This window comes from Phaethon lepturus, unplaced genomic scaffold (genome assembly GCF_000687285.1).
Source record: "Phaethon lepturus isolate BGI_N335 unplaced genomic scaffold, ASM68728v1 scaffold24120, whole genome shotgun sequence".
Lineage (NCBI taxonomy): Eukaryota > Metazoa > Chordata > Aves > Phaethontiformes > Phaethontidae > Phaethon > Phaethon lepturus.
In genome coordinates this window covers 32,894-57,338 of record NW_010513838.1, presented here as the reverse complement: position 1 = coordinate 57,338, position 24,445 = coordinate 32,894, and the positions used below count along the sequence as shown (strand labels likewise).

General features: G+C 42.4%; 1 protein-coding gene across 1 annotated transcript in view; it reads right to left on the bottom strand.

The window, feature by feature from the left end:
- Window positions 1-7,491: 7,491 nt before the first annotated feature.
- Window positions 7,492-24,445, bottom strand: part of MYL3 (myosin, light chain 3, alkali; ventricular, skeletal, slow) — a 37,812-nt gene continuing 20,858 nt past the window's right edge. The window contains exons 2-7 of the mRNA XM_010291021.1: window positions 21,480-21,507; window positions 16,189-16,338; window positions 14,871-15,044; window positions 12,649-12,726; window positions 10,997-11,032; window positions 7,492-7,577 (exon numbers count right to left, since the gene is read on the bottom strand). Coding sequence (XP_010289323.1) covers window positions 11,004-11,032; window positions 12,649-12,726; window positions 14,871-15,044; window positions 16,189-16,338; window positions 21,480-21,507 — 459 coding nt within the window. The 3' untranslated portion in view covers window positions 7,492-7,577; window positions 10,997-11,003. The remainder of the gene's footprint in view (window positions 7,578-10,996; window positions 11,033-12,648; window positions 12,727-14,870; window positions 15,045-16,188; window positions 16,339-21,479; window positions 21,508-24,445) is intronic.

Here is a 24,445-nt window from a genome sequence, read left to right as displayed (position 1 = left end):
CTCTCTCCACTTTCTTTTTTTCAAAATATATGAGACTCCATCTGTTGAACAGTAAAAGAGGGTCTGTCCTGGGACCTCCGCTGAACCAGAAAAAGGAAATCAATCTTCTGAGAGGACTTGATGGAGGCAGAGGCTTCTGCAGTGCACTGCCACAGTGTTTCTGGTACCTCATGACTTTCCACTCCAATCTTCTGCCTTTGGTGTCTGTCTCGACATATGTGTCCTAAATGTCGCAACCTGAAGGAAATTTTTGGGACCTCCATTGTCCAGCAGTGCAATTGCTTCAGTAAGACAGGGACTTGTAGACATGTTTGCTTGCAGATGGTCAGATGGTTTATTAATGCGATATTATTACTACAGATGCTTCAGAAATACCCGTAGGCAATGGGTAAAATTCAATCCTATTGGGTTGTCCCAGGCTACTCAGTTTATCCCCAGATCCACTTTCACTCAAAGAGTTACATCACTGTTGTAAAATTTGCCTCTTAAAACTGGGGACATGTGCAACCCCAGCAAGGTCCAGTCTCCACCCTGCAGCAAAAGCCTCACCAGACCCGACCCCACCGTATCAAACAAGCATGTACTCCATCCACAAGGCCAAAAAATCAGCAGAACACTTTAGAAACCTCCAGGAGGGTTGTTTTGGGGTTTTTTTGGTGTGTTTTTTTGTGGAAGTATAGGTGTTATGTATCTGGGACCTCAGAGAGATCTTCATAAAATTTACTCGAGGTCTGGATCTGGTCAGAAGTTTGCTTTGGATTGTTCTGTTATGAAGAAAATAAATTAGCTGCACACACTAAACCTGGATTTTGTTTCTAAATAGAGTTACCTGGAGTGACTCTCAGGTAACCTCAGGTAACCTCAGTCCATTTCCACTCATCATGCTTCGGTGCTGGAGAAATAGAAGTCAGAACAAACACTGATCCCAAGCTGCTTCAGATATGAACTGAAGCTTCAAGCAATCAGCTCAGCAAATGAACAATGTTCTGGGCAAGAACAAAACGAAACCAACATGGTGAACATACACCATGTTTTCAAGGACCTGTCCTTTCAGGTTGAGGTAGCCAGAGTGAAAACCGGATCAAATGTGGGTGTCTAGAGAAGAGCCCTCCACCCAAGCTTTCCTCGTTGGTAGCTGAGGTACAGATAATACATTTGGTGGAGTTCTGAGCATGAGGTATTTTATTCTACTGTTAATGTCTAAAATAGAAGAGCTGAATCATGACCGAGGGCTGAATATTTTTCCTTCCTGACGGTGCTGGGTGTGCCATCTGCATATCTACACTGTAGGCGGCCGAGTTACGTGAGATCATTTCTGTCTCATTTGCACTCGGGTGCTGTAACTGGTTTGGGGGGGATTTAGCATCCAAAGCTATTTATGTGCTTTAGAAATATGCCTGTACCTACTACCTTGGAAGAAGAGAGTGAACTGACCCCACTACCAAAATCAACAGTGACATTTCAGGCTTGGGTACCCTGTGAGAATAAATCAATCCCACTGCCTAACAGCACAGAGACATGAAATGGACCGAGGCGATCGAAAAGATAACTATATTGTTTTCTGCATACCATAAGCACTTAAAAAACATTTCCCTTCAAGAAATACTTGATTCTTAAAGATAGGCTTTGCATGGACTTACTCTGTGACTGTTCATGGCTTATTGAGACATCCTGGCACATGCCAAATATCTTTGTTCCCGTTATTTACCAACCCTCAGCATTTACAAAGGGAAGTGGAGAGGTATTAGTTATGGGTTCAGCACCTTCTAGAAGGTTTTTTTCTGCAGTTCAGCTGGCTGGGATAAAGGGCTTTTTTTTTTCTTCTTTTTTTAAAGGTTTCTTTCTCCTGTGCTACGCTAAAATACAGGGAGTCTGACAGGATTAAAACATGACTAAGCATCATCAGACAATGAGCTCCTCAAAACTAAAGTGATCAGCAGAAGCATCACTCTCTAAGGTTTCAGGTTGCTCAGCCCAGGTGAGGTGAAACCTCTTCTGCACCATAGCTGTGATTTTTCACACCCCGGTGGGAGCAGGGTTGGATTGAGGATATCGCTGCCTAGATCAGGACAGGAATCCCCAAGGTTGTTTTGTTTCCTTCACTCAGAAAAGCACCGCATGACAGACTTATTTCTCTTCTTCTGTCCCCAAAGCACATCTTTTTCACTTTTTCTCTAATGGGAAACTTTTTTGCTCCTGTCTGGTGCTCCAGCAATGTCTGATCCGCCCCTGTTAAGACAGAATTTGATCCATTCTGTGGACAAGTGCATCCTCATGCAGCTAGAAGGTTTGAAACGCAGGACAAATGTGAAGAGCTAACTCAGATAAACAAAAAGCACCTTCTGGAATGGCAGTTGTCAAAGGATTTTCAAGTAATGTCTTTAATGTATCTGTGCATGTAAGTTTTTCTGTGAGTGCAGCTGGAAGGGGTTGAGTTTCTGCAGAAAGTTGTAGAGATTTTCATCCAGACCATCCATGAGTGTCTGGCCTGATACTGTCGCTCTGCCTGGTGTGCATGATACAGAGTGTGTGCAGAATTTCTACTCGTATACCTGCTTTGCAGAAGCTACAGAAAGACACTATTGATACCTTATTTCTGGTGAGCAATGCCTCACAAGTCTACCTAAACCAAGTGAAGTTCTTCAGAAGTTTTGAGCTGGTTTGAAGACACATACTGAGGTTAAACTGGAGAAGTACTTTGTGTTGCACGACCATAGGTTTTGAGGTTGTCTTGTTGTTTTTCATTAGATTTGTTACTAGGCTCCCAAACGCTTAGTATCGTCAAACTAGAAACTTTTTTCCAGAAACGTCGAACCACACCTTGAGCGACTCTGTGTGAGTCTGCGTTATCTATGTGTTTGCGTGCTTAGTCCTGTGCACCCATTGATTCTTCCTGGTGGGAACAGAAGCACAGCTTCAAATGCTAGTGCTGTCCCAAAGGACGCACAGTTGCTTCAATTCAGTATAGGTCTACCTACACACATATATACTTTTCTTTCTTCATTTCTCCTGTCTTTTATCTTTGGCATGCATCATAACTCTCCCGTGGCACTTTTATTACAGGAAAGTGAAGGAATTCAGAGAACAGCTAGTTCAGAAACACGGGCACTTTTGGTTTTATAAATGAAAACATTCATTTTGCTGTTCTGCTGGGCTTTTGACATATTTCAACAACTTCAGCAGATAAATGGGAGAAGAAGGATAGATGGGCAGAGGCTGCATAAGAAACTTTAGGGAATCCAAAGAATTTTCTATGTTAAATGAAACTGGGAAAAAATAACTACACTGTGTCACAAGGAGTTTAGTGAATTCATAGATCACGTTGTTTACATTGTGCAGTGTGGTTACACCTCTGCATGAACACTCAAATATATGTTTAAGATCAGTACCATATAAAAAGATACTAACCCTACCAGTAAACATGAATTCACAGGTATTTTTACGTATTACTCCTCTAAAGCACTGCTGCTACAGTCAGATAAAGAAACCTATTTTACCTTGGGGGGGCTTTATCTCGGTGGGGCAAGGGGGGGTGAGGTAGTATGTAGGCAGCGTCTACGAAGCGACAGTCTCTATCTGTGAGCAAATCAGCCAAGCTTACGAGTTGAACGGGACGAATCTCACCCATAAAAACTCAAAATAGTTCTTGCAGAAGATATGCATATTTCTGAGCAAAATTGGGCAATAGCCTAGAGCATTGCAGATGGCAAGACATATCACTGTTCAGGCCACTGAACTGAGTTCAAAAAACCTATTCCTGAAGTAGGTGTTTAGGGTCATTTTATTCTCAGGGGAGGGAAAAACAGTGTTTCTAAGTGCCAATTAATCTCATCATAAGAGCAAAAGCAATGAAAAATCAAATGGGTCAGCTGAGAAAAATTAATCCTGAAACAAGTTCTGGGAAAAAATGCAGATTTTCTGGGGAATGGCATTATGGAGAAAATTCATGCTTAAAATCAGGTGTAATTTTGACAACAGTTTTTGCTGAAAAAAAAGTAATTCTGGTCATAGAGAAAAATATTGAAAATGTAAAAATGTTTCATTTCAAAATTATGCGGATGGATGCATTTTGATTTTTCACTCCAAAACAGTAATCAATTTGTTGAGGTTAAAACATAACTTTTAGAGTGATGAATAAGTCAAAAAATGAGCTGGAACATATCACTAGGGGGCAAAGTATTTTTAATTGACCCCCCAGATTAAATTATTGATGTATTTATTTGTTTATTTGCTTGTGGGCATCACTGAAGACATATTGCAGTATTCACTTTCCCTTTGGCTTTCGGATCAAAAAAATCCACGCTTCACCCACTGCTCTAATCCAGGCTTGGGTGGGTTTAAGGAGAGGGTAATGAAATGCCAGCCAATATCCTTGCTCCATGTGAAACCCCTTCTGCATGACTGGGTGTCGCAATGCAAGTTACTGCTGGAATGTACTATGTAATTCTGGCAAGAAGTCAATAGGCTCGAACTCCTCAAATAACCAAAGCGTGGTACTAAGAAATCAGTGGAGCAGGCAGCAGCCCAGACAGCCAGTCCATTAGCAGCTTAACCACAGCAGATGTAAAGTCACCAACAAAACTCCCTACAGAGCCTCCCAAAGAGCCAGATGCTACTGCTATAAAAAGACCTTCTAGAAACTTGGCATGTCTCCTGCCCACATTTTTTTTTAAAGAAACATTCTCTAGATAGGAGTTTGTTGTTGGTTTTTTTTTCATTTAGGGTCAGGGGCAAAGGAGAGGAGGAGAGGAAGGAGGAGATACTGCTTCTTCACTCTGGTTTGCTTGTGAATGAATCTTGTGCTCATGAAAACAAAATTCAGCGATAGCACGTGCTGAGACACGGAAGGCAATAGGCACAATTCCAGCCTTCTCCCACACACAGCACCTTGGGCTGACCTGTGGATCCTTCCTCAAAGAGCCCTACCAATGCCCTTGGGCTGAAACACCAGCTGTGATTTTATTCTTTCCCGTCTCACTGGGCCACCAGTGAGCCCAGCTGGCCCCACGTGCTGCACTTTGGCAGTCCTCCTGCCTTGCACTCTTGGCTGGCGCACCTCAAGTCAGGTGGTTGTGCTTGGCCTGTTGATCTTTGCCTCTCATGTTGCTCCACCAAAGGACTTGCTTGCTGACCTGCAGCACTACCAGCCCTTCAAGTTTTCCTGAAATAGTTGTGAGCCTCGTACGCCCAGATGAAAGGCTCACCTGCGTCTGTGCATGAGGACAGATGTTGTTTTGGGAATGTATGGTGAAATATTCTGCAAGATTTAGATGTAATACCTCAAGGTGACCCCTTACTGGGAGTCTGAGTAGCAGCAGGCTGGTGGCTTTGGGCTGAGCAGTTAAGGAAGAAAGCAGCTGATGGCCCGCTGGAGAGATTAGGATTTCTCCTTCGCCCAAGCTGCACCTGATGGGGTAACTAAATCTCTCTGAAAGGAAGTCAGAACGAACAACGATGCTTTGATTTCGATGGAAATTTTGACAGGTCTGTCCCTAGACTAGGCCACGTAGGACTCATTGTGTGGTGACAATAGCTCAATTTAGAGATGAGTTTTGGTGGCAGAACAACAGGAGGTGGAGGACAAAGAGGAGGTAGGCAGATAGCACCTGCTAGCAGAGCGTGTCTGTGCTGAGCCCTCACGGTGCTCCTCAGCTGTATGAGCCATAGAGCTCAAGAGGCCTTTAAACTAGAGATACCCTTGTAAGACTTTCACAGAAGACAGGAGACGTTCCCAGGTGATTCACTGCACCAACAGGAAAGGGAGAAAGAACTGTATTTTCCGACTACTGCACACCTTTGATTCAAACCAGTATTAAGCTATTATTAGGGTCCAAATATGCATTTACAAGACAGTGAAGGCAAGATGCCTGTGAAATGGTATTTGCCCCAAGACAAACTAGGCCCTAGGAAATCACAGGAGTCAACACTGAGAATGGAGGTGGATGTTCACAAAGGGAGCCCTGAGGAGGAGATGGACCACTGGTGGTGACTATCTCTGGTGTCCACCTCTGGCACACTAGAGCAGACCTAGTTGCTCATCTCATGGCCTTATCAATGGCCTGTTCAATGCACGGCTCTGTCCAGGACTGATGCTTCAGAGGTGGTTTCTCTAAAACCAGTGGTTCATGGTGACAACTTTTTTTGCCTTTTTGCACCTTTGTGTACAGTTAACCTAGGCTGGATATAAGATGTTCCTGTCATTATTAGCATTTTTCTACTCCTCCCTCTGCAGTAGCCTTTTGAATTTCCTTTAGCATTTTATGGTTATTGCCATCAGTTCGATACTACATTTAGCTCTCTAACTGCTGCTTTCCTATTACGGCTATTCAATGGTACATTTTGTTACAGCTCGTATATTCATGTAATTAGATTGTATTTCCTCATTCATAGCAATTCTTCTCTGTGGGGATGACCTATTCAGTCATTGCTATGCAGTTTGTATCCTGGTATTACACTGTTCCACTGATTATTTTCCCTCCACTAAGTTTCCAAGTTGTCTGTTTTAACAATATCTCTTGCTTAAATGGAATGTCACATACTTAGATTGTTTGGTATTTCCTAACAAACTGTACCTGCCTCTAACTTCTCCTTTTTCCACCCCTAACGGATACAGTTTGTTGGGTTTTCTTACTTTTTAAATTATTATTGCCCAGAAAATGATCCAACTTAATCCATGTGCTTTTTCACGCTTCTCAGCTTTCTTTTGCCTTTACTAACATTTTTCCCAGCAGCATTTATTTCCCATTTCCCCTTCCCTCACACAGACACAGAAACAACAATGAAGCCAGGTGACAAAGAATCGCATGTTTCGCTGTGAAAAGCTACAGAACCAAGATAAGTACATTAGAATGATTTCCAGTTCGGACTGGGAAAGACATTTTACTTGTTTCACAGGTCAGACTGTTGGAATGGGAAGTAATCCTTGTGGAGAAGAGATGCATTTTAGCAAACGTTGTGTGCACCTTTGTTTTGCTTTGGGTTTTTTCCTTTAACGGTGGTATCTTCCAAAGCTGAGAAACATGTGAACAATACATTTGTTGCTGATTGCTGGGCATTCTACTTTTACCATTTTTCTCTCAAGATTTCAGGTATGGCTTGCATACATGAGATTTCTATCATTCAGCTATTTTTATCCCATTCAGGTATTTTTTTACAAATGCAATAAACACAAAGCAAAAGGTCCAGTTGTTTTGGAAGGAAGAGGGAAAGGAAGGATATGGCTAAATGACAAATGCATTTTTTGATTGATTTAGTCGTGAAAAAATTACTTCCCTTTTCTCCCTTCTCCCTTAACAATTTTGTATTGTTGTTTGTATCAGAAAAAAATTACAATGCCCAGGTATTCATAGTTCAGATTCCAGGTTCTTCAGTTTCCTGAATGTATAAAATCTCCACAGAAGCCACCCTCTTCCCACAAAGAAACAAGACAAAACAAACAAAAAAACTTTCATCCAAATAACTTTAGGGACAGCACATTTTGTAGCTCCGTAATGGGAATCTGGGATGAAAAATGAGAAGACATTCCATGACATCAAAATCCAAGGCCAGCATCTGGGGTTCTCGGCGCCTATCTTGTCCTAAAAATAAAGTTATTTTTAAGAATTAGAGGAAGAAAGAAGAAAAAACACCACCACCGGGAATCAGTCTCAGTCATCTCATGCATCTGCACTCAGCTTATTGGCAGCAAGGCCTGCAGCTGAGCGCGTCTGCTCTATGAAGATGCCAACTGACATCAGAGAGCAATCGCACAACGTGACAAAATATCCTTAGTCAGTCCCAACCCCACAATCTTACACTCAATGTGTAAATGATGGAGAAAACATGGGAAACAGGCATGGGAGTCAATATAGTCATCTCACATATGCAGCTACGGTAAAGACTCAGCTTTCCAGAAAAACAGTCCTGTTCCTGAACTGCTAGACAGTTTCTCCTACTTCATTTATTCTTCTGTTATGGGTAGTCAGTCTCCCATCAGCAACATTTGAGCACAGAGATTTCTCTTAGCTAACATCTAGATTTCAGGCAGGATTCAGTTCTTGAACTGTAAGCATCTGATGCAATCTGAGATCCCCAAGGCATTCAGAACATCCTCATACACATGGCAAATATGACATAGGGTTCATGAGAGTTTTGTCCTCTTCAACGTTGGCAGCTGGACTCACTGCATCTATGTCCGTTCTTCAGATGAGGTGAATCACTCTGCATGCTCCATCTAACTGGACCTCCTTTGGGTCTGGAAACAGAGATACCCTGCTTTCATGTAGACACCTACTTGTAGGCATCTTTATCTGATGGGAGCCGTGGAAGACTATGGCAGCTTGTCAAATACTGATGGCATATTCTAGGATTTCACATGAGTTCAAGCCACAGTCTGCTGTGGACTCTGCATCCCATCTGTGAGGCCATGGATATCTGAGACACCTGAAGCATCTAAAACAACACCAAGAACCTACGTGTGGGACACCAAATTGAGCCTTTGTGTACACACTATGGACAGCCCCTCCAGCTATACTGCTCTACTATTTGAGCTTACAGTTTTAAAGTTAAATAGGGTATATTTGTAAAACAAGGTCTATGTTAGAGAAGTAGGTATCTGAACAATTCAGACAACATCCAGCTTGCTTCCAAGGATGTTCCTTCCCAGCATTTTGTGCTGTTCGATCAGCTCCCATGAATGGATATGCACCCAAGAGATAGGCCATGAGATAAGGTTGACTCTGCTCATCACACATTCAGTCGCTTGGCAGCAGGGGAGTTGCATGCATTTCCTTCACAGGGAGGGCATGTAGTCCACTGCACATATCCCACAGTCCTGCTCCACACTACGGTGGTCACTGGACCACAAGTAGGGTATAGTGCTTTCTACCTATGTGAGAAAGGTTAATGTCTTCTGCTGACCATGTTTTTCCCACTGAAGAGCGTAAGGAGTAGATGTGTAGCCAATCTGGGAGTGTTTCCTACAGCAATGTCGACTGTGAAAGAAGACTGGTTGGCTATAATCCTGCAGAACACCTGACCTTGGAGGGTGGAAAAAAACAGTTGGAAGAGTCACTAACTGAAGATGTAACTGATTACGCTATAAATAGTACATAGCACCTGGGGACAAGCCAGTGGAGGGGCTCTATATAGGAAAGTCACAACAACTATACTCAGAAAAAAAAGAGAGAGAAAAGGAAAGACACGGTTCAGCTCTTAAATTGGGATACAGCTGTAGCTTTCCTCCAGCATATGGGAATGGCCAAGAAACACGAGCCACTACTTTATTTTTGGACTCAGATTGAGATTCCCACTGAGTTCAAATCCAGTGTTTTGGGATTTGTTTGTTATATGCTCTATGGCAAAGGGCCATCACCCTTTCAAGGGTAAAGCCTGCATCTGTCTCCCTAAACATGCCAACAGCAACACAGCAGGGAGTGGAAGATGCCACCCTGAATGACGCCCATCATGGCTTATTGGCAAATCAGTGGCACATCGGTTCCCTGTGAGTCAGGAGCTCTCAGCTGCCTTTCCAAACCCGTCATAAGCAAAGACACTTTGCTGACCCTGTGCTGCAGCTCGCAGCCCTGTGCCAGCCTTACAGCTCACCAGTGCTCACTTGTCTTCTTCAGTGGCTGGCGTTGCTTTAGGTCACTAGAAAGACTTTTGGCATCGGAATGTGAATTTCCCGTGGCAGTGGGTTTAAGATAGGATTAAGGATTGAAAACATCTCTGAACAACAAGTAAGGATCACGCTAGCTGTGGGATTACCCACTATGGCTGTGGGCCAGTCCAGATCTTTGGAATCAAAAACTGGGAGCCAGTATTGGAAAACTGAGTGCATGTTCAGTGAAGATAAATACCTTTAAGACAGAAAACTGGACCATAATAATAAAAAAAAATCAGTCATCTTTTTAGGCAGTTTACATTTTGTTCAATTACATATTAGAACAAAAGTCCCAAAGACCTGCATGTGACTTCTAATTAATTCTTTCCCAGAGCGCCAGTGAACATAATCAAAAGTCACCACACAGCAGACAGGTTTCAGTGAGCTGGGATAATGTCAGTTCCAAAAGCAAAACAAAGCCAGACCTGGTCAGGACAGAGTAGAAAAAGAAACCAAAGCAGAAGAAAAAAAAAAAAAAAAAAAACAACAACCAAATAATACCCAAAACAAACAGAAAAAATCTGAAGGAAGCCAATGCTTTTCCTAGTCTATTAGATACTTTGCAGAATAGATGGGGTTGGTTAACCCTCAGGTCAGACTTTCCCCAAGAGCTGAGCAGAGATAAATAATGGTGAATGCCAGTTGAAAACAGCGGGTACCTTTTCCAGGAATACAAAAATAAATTATGACCAGGAAATACTGGAAATAAAGTTCAGCTCATTTGCAAGGGCGAGACAGAGATACCCTTAATGGTACTGTGGTTTGGAGAACACTACTGAATAAAGCCAGAAGATGTGCTGGACAAAGCTCACGTCTTTTCCTGGAAAACCAACCCATTTGCCAGATGTTGGGAGCCAGATTTATGGAAGGCCAGTAATTATCCTCCAAGTGTAGGTTCAGCGACATAGGCATGCATTACTCCTCCTTATCTACTTTTCTTTGTATTTTTTGCCTACTCTTTCTCTAGTCAGATCAATTCTATCTCCTTGCCTTTTTAGGAGAAGTCTAGGAGCAGGGACTTGTAAGTGGACATGAAAAATACACAGTCTTTGAAGTTTCCAGTCAATCATAAAGGAATAAACAATTGTTCTTTGGAAATCAAATCTTTTTAGGATGTATTATATTGGACTTCTAAAATAAAGGTGTCCAGATTTACCAGACAATTGCAGAAAGGTCACCGATTTTCTGTGTACTTGGTAGGATGAATATAACATTTTACTCATTCTTGCCCTAATTCCTTGTACAGCATGCTGAAAATATTCACTCTCTTTGATTAGTCACACATTCTTCAAGCTTATCTCAGATGCAAAAACCAAAATAATAGGATATGCAAGGAGGACAGAAGAGACTCACCTGGCATTCAGTTAGCCATGATATGTTTCACAAAAGCTGGAAACAAGAAAAAGAGAAGGATCATTTATCAATTTCCCTTCATTGAACTCAGATCCTGGGTATCTCAGATCGATTGTTATTTAAATTCACTATTCTTCTGATGCAGTGCAGACCAGGTCACTTTGCAAATAAGAATCCAGATACCAGGTGCTAAATACTTTGTAAGTCCTTATAATAATATACGTACAGTGCAGTGTGGCCAGCAGTCCAGGCAGCTGGTGGAAAGGAACACGCACATCAGTTGGGCCATAGCTTGCTTAATCCCTTATCCTGGCTGCCGTATAGAACTGTCTTTCCAAAGTCTACAGCCATGAGAAACCCTGGGTCCTCATCCTGCAAGGCTTTCAAGACTTCAGCACATGTCTACTAAGTCAGGAGGCACTGAAGGTGCCTCTGGAGTGAACCTCCAGCATCCACAGCAGGTCACCAAGTCAGGTATCATGACTGTATCTCTCCAGTGAACTCAGTTTTAGAAGCAAGCAAGGTATTTCAAAACCAAATTAAGCTTTTGTTTCAAAAAGTTTTGCATTCCAATTTTCCCCATATTAAAAAAACATTCATTATATCTGATTATGTAATTCAAAAGGGAAAGCAAAAATACATTTTGCACTAAGGAAATATTTGTTTCCTTCCCAATAATCCCCCCAATTCTATGAATTTCTCTGAATTCAGCATAAACTCATGAGTCACTTGGGTAGGTTGAATCTACAGATTTCTACCAATAAACTACTTGTAAGAAACGTTTCTCTGAGCTCAAATCACTGCTATAGCATTTGTAAGTAGGAGACCACCAACCCAAACTTTCATAAAAGGTTCAGTGAATATGACAGACCAGCTAAACCACCACGGTGATACAATCGCCAGTCACCAGTTAGCCTTAAGAAGGACTCAGCTGTGTACGATAATGTGTGTTCATGAGCCTTATTAGAATTTTGTGATTTTATTGAACAGCCTGAAGCATCTAGGTTTGCAAGATGCAGGAGAGAGACATGGTCCACTTTCTCATGACCAAATCCTTTTATTCTGTCTTTCTATGATAGCCATGAAATAAAATGGAAGGTCTTTGGAACGTCTTGTAGGATTCTTAGGACAACAAAGAAGATGCTAAGGATAACATTTTTTGCTGAATTTTTGAAAGAAAATTTATTTTTTTATTTATTTTGAAAGAAAATTTATTGACTTTCTGTAAGGAAGTCTCAAAAGGAATGTGTATCTCTTTTTGAGAGGACAAGGAACTGTGGGAGTGGGTAGAAAAAAAATTTTTTTTTTAAAAGACATACAAAACAAGAATATACAGCCCCACCTCCTGAAAGGGCCATGGCCAGCCAGCTATGAAAAATACAAGTAACGTTCAACAGATAGAGTATATCAGATTAATTATGGAATCTGAATTGGTCTAAAATTTGGAAAAGCACACATCCTGATCTTTGGGAGTCAGATCTTCCACAGGCTTAAATTTTCCCAGGATAACTCAGGACATGGTTTAGTGGGCATAGTGGTGTTGGGTTGACAGTTGGACTTGATGATCTTAGAGGTCTTTTCCAACCTTAATGATTCTGTGATTCTAAGCCTTCAAACATGAGCACTGCTCAGAACGGAGTGATCATACCTACCTTCATAGTTGATGCAACCATTGGCATCTTCCTGACCAGCCATTAGCTTATCAACTTCCTCTTCAGTCAACCTCTCCCCTGGGTGGAAAACAAAATACCTGTTCAGTACTGCTGGTCTTTTTAAGAATTTAAAAAACACAGTTCAAAGAACCAAAAGAGAGTGAGAGAGGAGGAGATTTTTTTTTTTTTTCAGTTTGTGGTGCTGGCTGCTTCCTAGCTACTTTTGTACTTGCAAACTTAGAAAATTTGATCTGAAAACCAAAAAGACAGAATAAATATAGAAACCCACATGATATCATGTTCACGTACTCATACTTCTAAGAATAAGCTTTCTCTAAATGTCAAATCCTGAAGGCTCTAGTCACTTTTTAACCAAGTCCTCACTAAGCAAACTCCTAGTAGAGGCACCATCCAGTTTGTCTCTGAATTTGAGGTTCAGGAAGATTCCAAGGTGAAATTTAGGATCTCTGATTTGGATTAGTGATCCATTCAATTTAATTTAATTATCTAAATATTAGTTGCCTATTTGCCTGTAAGGCTTCATTCTGGTTAAACAGAGATCAACCTGATCCATCTCCTTATTCTGATATTAGGCACTGATTTTAGGATGAGGTCAAATGAGTTCCAGAAATGTAAGGGAGAAATTTGAGGGTGATTTCAGCTGAAATCGTAGAAATTAAAATAAAATAAAATGCTTTGGGTGTGCCCTGTTACTCATGTTGTTCCACTTTTCCATCAGTGAGTTCTGGCACACGGGAACAAGTCCTCAGCTGTTGTGAACCTGTGAAAATTCAACGGATCATTTGAAAATTGAAGAGAAAAACGTGTTAATCTACAGAATATTTGTCTGTGCCTAGTATTTGACAAGTATTTAGAGACTCCACTCTAAACAGAACTGTTAATTCTTAAGATTTAAGTACTTCCTCTTGGTATTTGAAAAGCAGACATTGCCACATTGTTCAGGGTTACTGGAAATAGATGGGTAAGTACAAAATTATTTCTTTCAGTACTGTGAAACTCATAAAAGTCCCCACAGTGGTTTCTTTGTCCCAGGTAGGGTTAGACAGGGCAACAATCCTGACCCTGTGGGGTTTTTTTGTCATAACTGAATTTGGTCCCCAAATCAATCCCATAGCATCAATGATAAAAACAAAAATAGCGCTGCTTTCTTTTCTTATTCCTTGTGTCATAAATAGGATGGACGTGTCATTGAACGAAAACTCCTAGGCATAAAAGGTTTGGCTTTCTGAATCGATATGCCAGGTCAAAACCCATCGTTGGAATCCTTTGGTCTAAATCAAATCTCTTTTGTAAAGGCTCAACCTTTTTTTAAAATAGCAGACAAATGTTAGTAGAAATGGCTGATCATGAGAAATGCTTACTGGATTCAGATGACATGTCAGTGCCTTCTAATCCAAATTGGAACCCTGTCATTGAGTTACAGCCAAATTTTCTGTCCTGCACTCATTCTGTTGTCATCACTCTCTGTGAAAAACTGAGCTCCTCAAGTCAAAAAATGAGAGGACAGAGAAATATTGATCCCTCTTTTAAAAACAGGGGCTTTCCATTTCAGAGATATTTCCATTAAACAGATGACTGATAAAAAAGTGCTTCATCTTAAAACTTTTCTTGAAGGTGCAGAAAAATGGAGACAGATGTTGAAGGAATAGATGGAGGTTCTAATGTTTGGATAATTTATGGTGAAGAAATATAATATTTATTGGAGAAATAAAATACTAGAGGAAGGAAGGAAGGAAGGAAGGAAGGAAGGAAGGAAGGAAGGAAGGAAGGAAGGAAGGAAGGAAGGAAGGAAGGAAGGAAGGAAGGAAGGAAGGAAGGAAGGAAGGAAGGAAGGAAGGAAGGAAGGAAGGAAGGAAGGAAGGAAGGAAGGAAGGAAGGAAGGAAGGAAGGAAGGAAGGAAGGAAGGAAGGAAGGAAGGAAGGAAGGAAGGAAGGAAGGAAGGAAGGAAGGAAGGAAGGAAGGAAGGAAGGAAGGAAGGAAGGAAGGAAGGAAGGAAGGAAGGAAGGAAGGCAAACATTTGAGCTGTAGGTCAGTGATTTTTAGCTTCATTATTAAGGAAATTTATTTAGTCTGTATAAATGAGGACAATGGATAGCTGAAGTTTTTCTCGGTCATTTTCTTCATAAAGATTACCCATAATGAGACAAGCTGAGTGGGAAAGACCTCAGTGATGAAACTTCATGAACAAAGTTTCACCTTACCCAGTGTAGCCAAAACATGGCGGAGTTCAGCCCCCATCACCGTTCCATTTCCCTCCTTGTCAAAGACACGCAGACCCTCCACAAAGTCCTCATATGTGCCTGTGTCTTTCGTCTTGGCAATATGCTGGAGCATGGGCAGGAAGGTCTCAAAGTCGATCATCTTTGAGTTCATGTCTACAAAGGTACAGATGGAAATGAAAGTTTTGGTAGATTCTGGGAGAGTTGAGAGCATCCACCATGGGTAGGTGATGAGGGTAGAAGAACTGTGGCAATAAATGCCAGCTACGGGGGAGAGAAGAGCATAGAAATATCATAAGTACAGGTGGAAGAATGGATAGTCAGAGTGGGAAAGGAGTCTGGCAAAGAGAGAAATATGAGTTTTTAATAGGTAGGTAGGTAGGTAGGTAGATAGATAGATACCTCCTAGTATCTGACATACCGAAACATCAAGGAAAAAAATATTGTTAAACTCCCAAGGCTGTTTCACGCAAAATCGAAGTATGAAACTAAGCAGAAGACAGTGGGAGAAGCTCATTCCCAACACAAAATCAGCTTTGCTTTGCAGCCCTATAACACAGAGATGTTTACAACCATACTGGGAGAGGAGCTTCAGAGCAAATAGGCAGGACCAGGGCTATGTATCCCATTTTCCTGATCCTTTGCCTTTCAAGAGCATTAGAGGACATTTTGTTCTCATACGACTCTTTGTCCTACCTGCTACTGTGTCATTGCCATATTCTGACACATCATAGTTGTTGAGTGTGGGCCTAATGTCAGTTCCACCTCAGAGGAAGGAAAGGACAGAGAAGTGGTCTAGAAAACACCTGAATGTAGAGGTGGTCTGAGAGAGATTTTGTATTTTCTGAAGAGACATCCAGTGTATGGTGACTGTTGAAGGGAGGTATTACTGCAGTCATTATAGACCTTCTAACACATACTTTTGTAGTACAAGCTGTGTCCTCACAACCAGTCTATCCCTTTGGTTTTTTGGACGTCTTCAAAATGCCTGTGTTTCTAGTAAACACAGGTGAATGCCTGTCATCAAAGCAATTTTAAAAGGCAAAAACTTGTTATTGTAAAACACATTGATGCACAGGGCCATTAAATTAATTCATTCTCCTAAATTTGAGACAATTATATTGACTGCAAGATCACTTTTTTCCTCATTTACTTTTCTGCTAATGATTTGCAGGGGCTGTTCCATATCCCGTGTTACTTCACAATTAATCTTCCCATCAGAAAATGGAGACTTCATCTGCTTCACGAATACTTCTTGGAGTGATCATTTTTCAAAACAAACACAGGGGAGGACACCAACCTTCTGGTTTGGGTCTGCCAAGCACTTTCATGACCTCAGCCTGGGTTGGATTCTGCCCCAAAGCTCTCAAGACATCTCCACACTGTGCATATGTGATTTTCATCTCAGATTTAGGAGTCCGGTCGAAGAGTGAGAATGCTTCCTTAAATTCTGGAAGACAAAAAGATTAAATGAAATGCATGCCATGCTCCCTCAGATGAAGTCAAAGCAAGCCTAGACCTTCCCCCTAACTATCTCTGCCTGACCCTTTCATTTTGCAGTTTGGGAACAAGTTTGATGAGCTTTGCTGTCGCTGTTATCTGCAGTGTTTGTGTTCCTCCTCCCCTGCATTTTCCGGTTCAGTCAGGGAATGGAATTGGAGAGGTCAAATGTCCTTCTCATGGTATTTCCATCTCAGCTAACATCAGGAAATGCAGAAAACCTCATAGAAATGGTTGCCCTTGAGAGCTTTCCAGCTCATCGGGAGCACTCAGGATGGCACAGAATTCAATTGCAGTTCTACTCGTTAGTTAACTGGATATTGGATTCAGCATCAGACACTTAGAGAGCACTGACACAACCCACCGAGGTAAAGGAGAACCTCTATTAGCAGGTAACAAGATATGCCGTGATAACCTACTGGAATTATCACACCACAAACAGTCTATTAGTGGGGGAGGGTGAAGGTACACAGAAAGCCTTATTATTTATCAATTGTTGTATTTAACAGTGACAAGGAGCAGATCTAGAAGAATCTTCTGATTTTTCTTTTTTCTAACACCGGTCTAACTGCACCTGGAGAAGTAAGGTTTGGTATACCATCAGCTACCTACAGCAGGCCAGGTCTCATGTGTGGAGATGCAATCATTCCCTCCAGTGGTTTTGCATCTGCGTGCTTTCCCCTGTGCACCCATGCAGAGCTCTTCCCCTTGCAAGACAGCCAGCTCCCCTCCATCACATCCTTGTGAACGTATCCTCATGTCTTCTCTTTACTTCTGGCCAAAGAGGGAGTCCCTTACCGCTGTGAGCAGCAATATCTTGGCAAGAGCATTCCCATGGGAGAGGGTCCCTGTTCTACCACTGGTTACGTGTAGGTGTGGCACTGAGGGACGTGGTCAGTGGTGGACTTGGCAGTGCTAGGTTAACAGTTGGACTCGATGATCTTAGAGATCTTTTCCAACCTAAATGATTCTGTGATTCTAATTAACGGGGTCAGTGCAGGATGCCAGGGAGACTTCCCCAGGCACACTAATTACTCAGCTTCGCCTCTCTCCACTGGAGGTGCAGAAACATTGCAGAGACAGAGCATCATCTCCGGGACAAGCAGCAGTAACAGGCTGGTATCCCCTACTGAACACACGGCACAGTGCACGGTCTGTGAGGGATCACAAATATCCCTTTGGCTTTAAAGCTGTGAACACCTGAATCTGCCCCTCATCCTGCTGTTACCCCTCTGCATGTTTCCTTCCCACTCGCCAAACACAGCGAGGATATCTATTTTTCCCTAGGTCCTGACTCATTCAACCATTCAGCCATGTACTCTGCATGCCAGATTTTCTCCATCTTTCCCTTCTCAATTCCTTCTCCTCCTCATTATTCCACCTCCCTCTTTTTTCTTTCTTCTCCTTTGCTTATTTCCCTCTTCTAATGTTGCTGGGTTTGCCTCTCCTCCTTTCTCCCTCCCTTTTCATTTTTATCATACCACTCATACCTGACTCATTTCCTTCCTCATCCAACACTTTCAAACAGTGATGCATTTTCTCGTTGTGGACTAATTAACACGTCCCTTGTTTTCTTCTTTGCATTCTCCTCTTTGCTCTCTATTTCTTTCTCTCCCTGCCTCTCTCCCCTGGATCTTTGCCTCCTCTGTCCCCGGCAGGAGCCCAGGTCCCATCGACAGCCCTCACTCCAGCAGAGGGCAATAGTGGATTTTCATGGGCTCCCTGTTGACAGTGGAAGGGGGCCGGAGCCCCACTCCCAGCTCTGTCCTTTCCTGGGGGTCTCAGCAGCTGAGGTGGATGAGAAATACACCCACCTCCCTCAGCTACTCATCTGCCTGCCGCTTACCCGCCCCCGAGACCGATTGCCTGGGCACCCTGCGCACCACCTCCTAAAGGTGTTACCGACAGATCACATTTCTCTCTTTTTTCTTTTTTTTTTTTTTAAATTTAAAATCAGATGTAACTGTCTCTCACCAGAGCACTGGTCTGTGCATTTGGAAACCCCATTTTGTCAATATACAGAAGCAGCTTTTTTTTTTTTTTTTCCATTTGCATTTGCATTTGCTGGCTTAATGCAAGTTTCCATCAAAGCAATGAAACCATCATGGCCATGGTCTTCTTTGTCCTCCTGCTAGCCGTTAAACCACTGGCAGGAGCAGTGCATATTTTCACATGCCTAATTACTACCTATCTTCTCATCTTGAATAGCTCATATTCCTCTCTTTTGAGCAATTTAGGGGGCTGAAGAGGCGAGCAATTCAGTTTCATAAATACACATTGCCACAACCAATGAATTCTACCTGCAGATGAGGCAGGAACACATGTAAAGAGGGGTGTGTGACACATGGCTTCACCCACAAACCATTCTCCTGAGAGTCATATTTTGGGAGCTAACATAAAACTGAATCCTTGCAGGGAAATAAGCCTGGTGCAGTAAAGTCTTTTCCTTAACAAGAGGAAGACGTTCAGACTACCCTAGAAGATAGAGCTGGAAATGACCTTGAGATGCTGCATTGTCTGTTTCTCCTCACCACCTCAATTCAGAATCAGCTGCCAGAAAACCAGTTGGGGTCAATGGTGATAGACCAATGGCCAGCAATATCTAACACATAGGATGAACTCCCTATTGATCTAGTTTCAGCTGTCAAATGGGGAAACATCTAGTCTCACTGAGACATCTAGGTCCTTATCTGGTCAACAGAGAGAGAGGTGATTATTATATATTAGAGGTCTTTTTTTAAAAAAAAAACACATATAAAGGTATGACAGGTGACCTTGACCTACTGATGACTTCCTGAAAGAGGAAATTTGACAAAAATTAACAGTACAGTGCAGAGCTGAAAATGAACCCAGAACAAAACATGTGCAACTGAAACCCAGAAGAAAGGAAGACCTGACAATCCTGGAAGTTCCAGAGAGTGAGAAGAGAATGGGAAGGAGAAAAGAAATAAAAAAGATCTATTCTAGAGCTCCTGTGAGTCCCAACTCTCAAGTCATGCCAAGAGCCAGTATAACAGCTATGAATCGTGGCAAGTGGTGCTTGCTTTCTAACCTGCGCTTTTAACCTCAAGATAAAACAGTTCCAAGCACTATAACACTGATTGTCCACTTTCTTAAACTGGTAGCACACTTCTTGGCATGGTTTTGACATGTGCAAACTAGTAGAGAGGACAGCACGTGCCAGGAACAATCCAGGGACAACTGTGGACTGTGCAGTAGATATAATTCTACATTTGAAGCATCTAAGCTCTACCTAGGAGTAAATATCTACCTAGAAACTACCAATCTGTCTGCCTACTCACTGATGAATCGAAGAACCTTATAAAGGTCAGGTGACGGAGAAAAAAGCAACAACAACAAAAAAAAGAACCAGAAGAGGCCAGGAGGAAAGGAATTGAGGAGCTGACTGATGAGCAGTGATCAGTCCCCAGGTGATGGTCAGGCCCTTAGGCACTCCTTCCGGCAACTGATAGCAGAACCTATGAACCAACTGTGGGATTAACCTTGAGTAGGTTTAGCATTTCTCCCCAGTGCTAGCACACGCTATAACTGTTACGCTGTTGTAGCTGATGTGGAGGTCTCATAGTCTTTCTCACACAATGTTATCTGCTTCTGGCCACATGGCTTTCCCTTTGATATTTCAAGGACATCCTATTTCCCAACTCCTGGATCCCCAGCTTTTCTTTGTGTATGCAGTGAGTACAGCTGGACCAGAAAGCAGCTGTAAGAAAAAAAAAGAAGAAAAGAAAGAAGATGCCACTTTATCTTTCTAGAGGTAGTCTGCATCTGCTGTAGACCTGTTACCTTTTATGGCAGCCCTGTAGTTGCTCCAAATTTGCCATTTCTTAGCCATTCCAATGGGCTGATGGCCAGACAAGCATCCCATTTTTTTCTGAATATGTCTTTTTTTCCCCCTTTTCTCTGATATATTCTCTAAAGCTAGTTCTCTTCAGGGAGAGAGAAAATAAGACATAGAAACTAGGTGGGCCCTATCCAGTCCCCAAAACTCATGAGAACTGTTGTGTGCTGCTGGAATAGTTCAAAGGTTTGTGGCCCAGAACTATGCCTCTCCTATGGTTCTCCCATGCCTTTTGGACTGGAAAAGGGGCAGGTTCCCAGAAATTAAGTTACCTCCAATTATGAGTTACTTTTGACCTGTTACTAGAAAATAAAAACTGAAGCCATTAAAGGGGCTTGAAAATCCCAAGGTAATGTTGGAAGTCTGTGGCAAAGCCTCAGTCTCTAAGATACTATGGCATTTGGTTCCAGTTCAGAAAATCATTCTTTCTGTATCTCTCCTCTCTGAATCAGCCTGACTAGATAGCCAGTGATTTATTTGTTTTTATATCTGGTCTAATTAACCCATTTTCTGATACCATCTTTCATAGGCTCTACCAAGTTCTGCCAAGTGTTTAAAGACCAAAGCAAAATTCTGCCAGATGTTTGCCTCCATCTATCAATTACCCCTTTAAATAAATGCAGGCTGGTCGTTGAGGAAAAAGGGGACAGAAGCAGTGGTAGTGTTCCCAGGACTTCATGCATGAGGTTTCAGTATTAGTTTCTTGGACTGGGACAAGTGGTTCAGAAACTAATGCTGATGTTTTGCTTTGAAAGAAAAAAAATGCCATTGCTGTCATTATTTACTGGTTTCTGGAGAGCTGTCACAAAACTGTAACGTATTAAATTCTGATTGAATACAGGGAAAAGTTCTCAAAAGCAGAGATGTGAGACTATCCCTTGAAAGGATTGGTAATTTGTTAGTGGGTTTTCTTAAAGAAAGAGCATATATTTGGACTGAGGTTTTGGGGGGTGGCGTTTTTATCTTTTGTGGTTGTGCCTCATTGGCAGTAGAGCTGATGTTTGCTTTAATGAAATAAGCACTTGCTCTGCACGGTGCATGAATTTCCCCCTTCTCTCTGGACCAACTCAACAGAGGATTTGGAGGAGGGATGGATCTTGAACAAAGCCATGAATTAAAACTCAGCCTTCGTAAGGTAGCACAAATACCACACCCATGTTCACCCCAGCACTTGCCAGTACCTCCCAGTAATGGTATTTACTCTGCACAGGAGAGAAACACATATTCCTCACCTTCAATCTGATCAGGGGTGAATTCAACCTGAAAGAGACAAAGAATAAGAGTCAGATAAAAAACAGAAAACTGAAGCAAATAAGAAGAGCACTGGTTTAGTCTCTGTCATCATCCTGGCTGTGAAGTCCATGAAAAAGACTGTCTCATAACTCTAAGAAAATAATTTTATAGACCCCGGAGATTCTTGTTCTTTCCTCCCCCACCTTCCCTATTCACCAGCCCCACCTTTAGGACCTCTTCGCTCACCAGAAGACTGCAGATGCCCTTCATCTATTCTTCTGCTGCTCCTGTGTTCCTGCTGGAGTCTCTTTCCCCTGTCCCAAGCAGTCTTTTTCCCCCATCCCACCCTCTGGATGCCCTCTCCAGAGGTGATTATGGTAGCACCATGGTAAATCCCAGGCTACTTCACTGAAAGGGTTTCACCTGTAGACAGATAGGGATCTACTGTCCATAGTCTTTTCCAGTGGAAGATCTAGGGGGTATCAAGTGAAGCTGGCATGAATCAGACTCCAAGGAAAGTGAAGGAACTGGTTCTCTGCCCTTACATCTGGATTGTGGAAAGCTGGCCATGGGATACTGTGGATGTTCACAGTCTACCTGTGTGTATAGGGTCACAGGACCATGTCCTGGAAAAGAAATCCATTTCTGTACAGTACAAAATGGACAGAACTACTTAGCTTAGGAATGTCCTGCTTGAGGTTTAGGCGTGTGTTTCAGGGAAGTTTTGCCCAGTTATTGTACCTTTTCCTAAAGCATCCTCTAATAACCACTGCTGTACTATATTGGACAACTCTCTGGACCTTGCGCTGACTCTGCCATCTGTCTCTTGTTTTCTCATCACTTCATATTTCCTCCTGTTTCCTATGTTTTGGGGTTGTCTCACTCCCTATTTTTAGGTGGCACAGCCCTCTAGCAGCTCCAGGCTCCAAAAGTGCTACAAATGCTACAAGATGGCAAGAGGCCGATGCTGAGCTCAAATGCAAAAGAAGGAAACACAAAGTCAGAATGTAAGGTCCAAGCTTCTGAATGAACAGGCACAGGTCAGCAATGTGAATTTACACCACAATTTACATCTGCCTCTCATGGAAGACCAACAGGGTGGTGTCTCTGCTGATGGGGACATTTCTGCACTATAGGAAGACTGGCAGATTGCCATTATGGTGAATACATAAATAAACCGTATTTTGGTATGCATAAACATGCAAATACATACATGCAAAACATACATTTGGGACAGTCCTAACAGTATATGAATGCACACCCTTGGAAGCATTCCTCTGTGGACATATACGACCTTTCCCCCCTCCTCAACGTATGTACAGCCCCACATATTTTGGGTCAGATTTTCCTTATGAAGCCAACCACCTCTCATTGTTTAGTATCATATTTTGTTCCTTGGTAGCAAAGCAGCCCAGTGGAACAAAGGCATAGTGAGAACCTCAAACATGAACTCCCTGTCTCCTTGTTTCAAGGTGAAATGTAACGTGACACATCCCTTCATCATCTGCTTGGGATTTTGATAATATTAAGAGGTGGAGTTGTTGTAACTCCCCAGCTCTACAGCCAGGATGGCTCTGACATAGCAGAGCATGACAACGCCAACCTCTTTATTCTACCCAGAGTTCAGTGGACAGCCCTCAGATGCTCTTCTGTCTCCAGATACCCTGAGCAGCACAAGGAGCTCTAGCATACATAAGACACCATGAGGGTCTACAGGGAAGATACAGACAGCCCAAAACTCATATTTGCTACCAGTGTCCTGCCTATCTCTCCCCACCATAGTGTTTCTGAGCATCTGCTGGCTTAGGAGAAGGAAGAACCAGAAAACATCTGGTGGACTTGGAAGGCAGGACTCAACACTAATTCTGTAATTGTTGAAGATCGGCCATTATTTTTGTGTCTGCCTGGTTCAATCCTTATCTGAACTAGCTCATTCAAGGGATTACCACTTTGTTTGCAATTCTCAGTCATGATTTACCTTGACTGAAATTCAATTAATAAAATAGTTGCCTACGTGTCAGCCAGGAGGCTGTCCAGAAGGAACCATTTAAAGAATGCAAGAAAGGAGCCTCCAGAAGAATAGCAATGTTCTCCTTTTTCCTAATACATGGAGTGGTCCAAACACACCTTTGTTATGAAGATTATAGTAACCTAGATTGGGTCCTGTCCCAAATTCACATACCTTAGTTTAATTGGCAATAAATAGCCATTGGGGAACACATTTATACAGGTGCATTGTCAGCAGCAGTTTTACGCTCAGTGTGTCTAATTATATCAAGCTTTGAGAATCTGAGTGAAGCTAATTACATGTTGAGTTTATTCAGGCATCAATAGCCAGGGAGGGTGAAACAAGGCCAGAGCTGCTGGCAACTCATATTTAAATCACTATGATGGATTGCTTTTGGGGAAGAATTCCTCTCAGCTACACTTAGATGCAGACATTCAGTTGTGTGGGAGACCCCACATTTGCTTTATAGCAGTAGAAGGGAGCAGGCACTTCTAGGGTGTGATTTGACTTGTTTTAGGTCTATACTTGGGAAGAAGATGTATTATGCTCTCCTTTTCCCCGAGTGGATCAATCAGTTCTACAAGGCCGATAACAAGAATGTGGGCAACTAGCACAGCTGTAGATGGCCTTTTCTGATCTGATGAGTCCCACCTCTAAAGCGTGAGCTAGCCCTTTGGCAGACTGCAGATCAGGAGAAACTGCACCAGAGCAAAAAAATGATGACTGCAAATTCCCAAAATGGATCAAAGGGAAGGTTTGAGTTGAAGGGCTGAGTGTGCCTCACCTCTAATCATGGCTCCTATAAAAAAACCACCCAGAGCTGGAGGACCATGCGTGACATCTGGCAAGGAGGTGGCAGACGGTTTGACCAGACCTACCACCCAGGCATGACTTCCTCTCAGGAAAGCTGCAGAGAGGTGTGGGTGGTGGCTGCTGCTATTTTCTCCCTCAGGACAT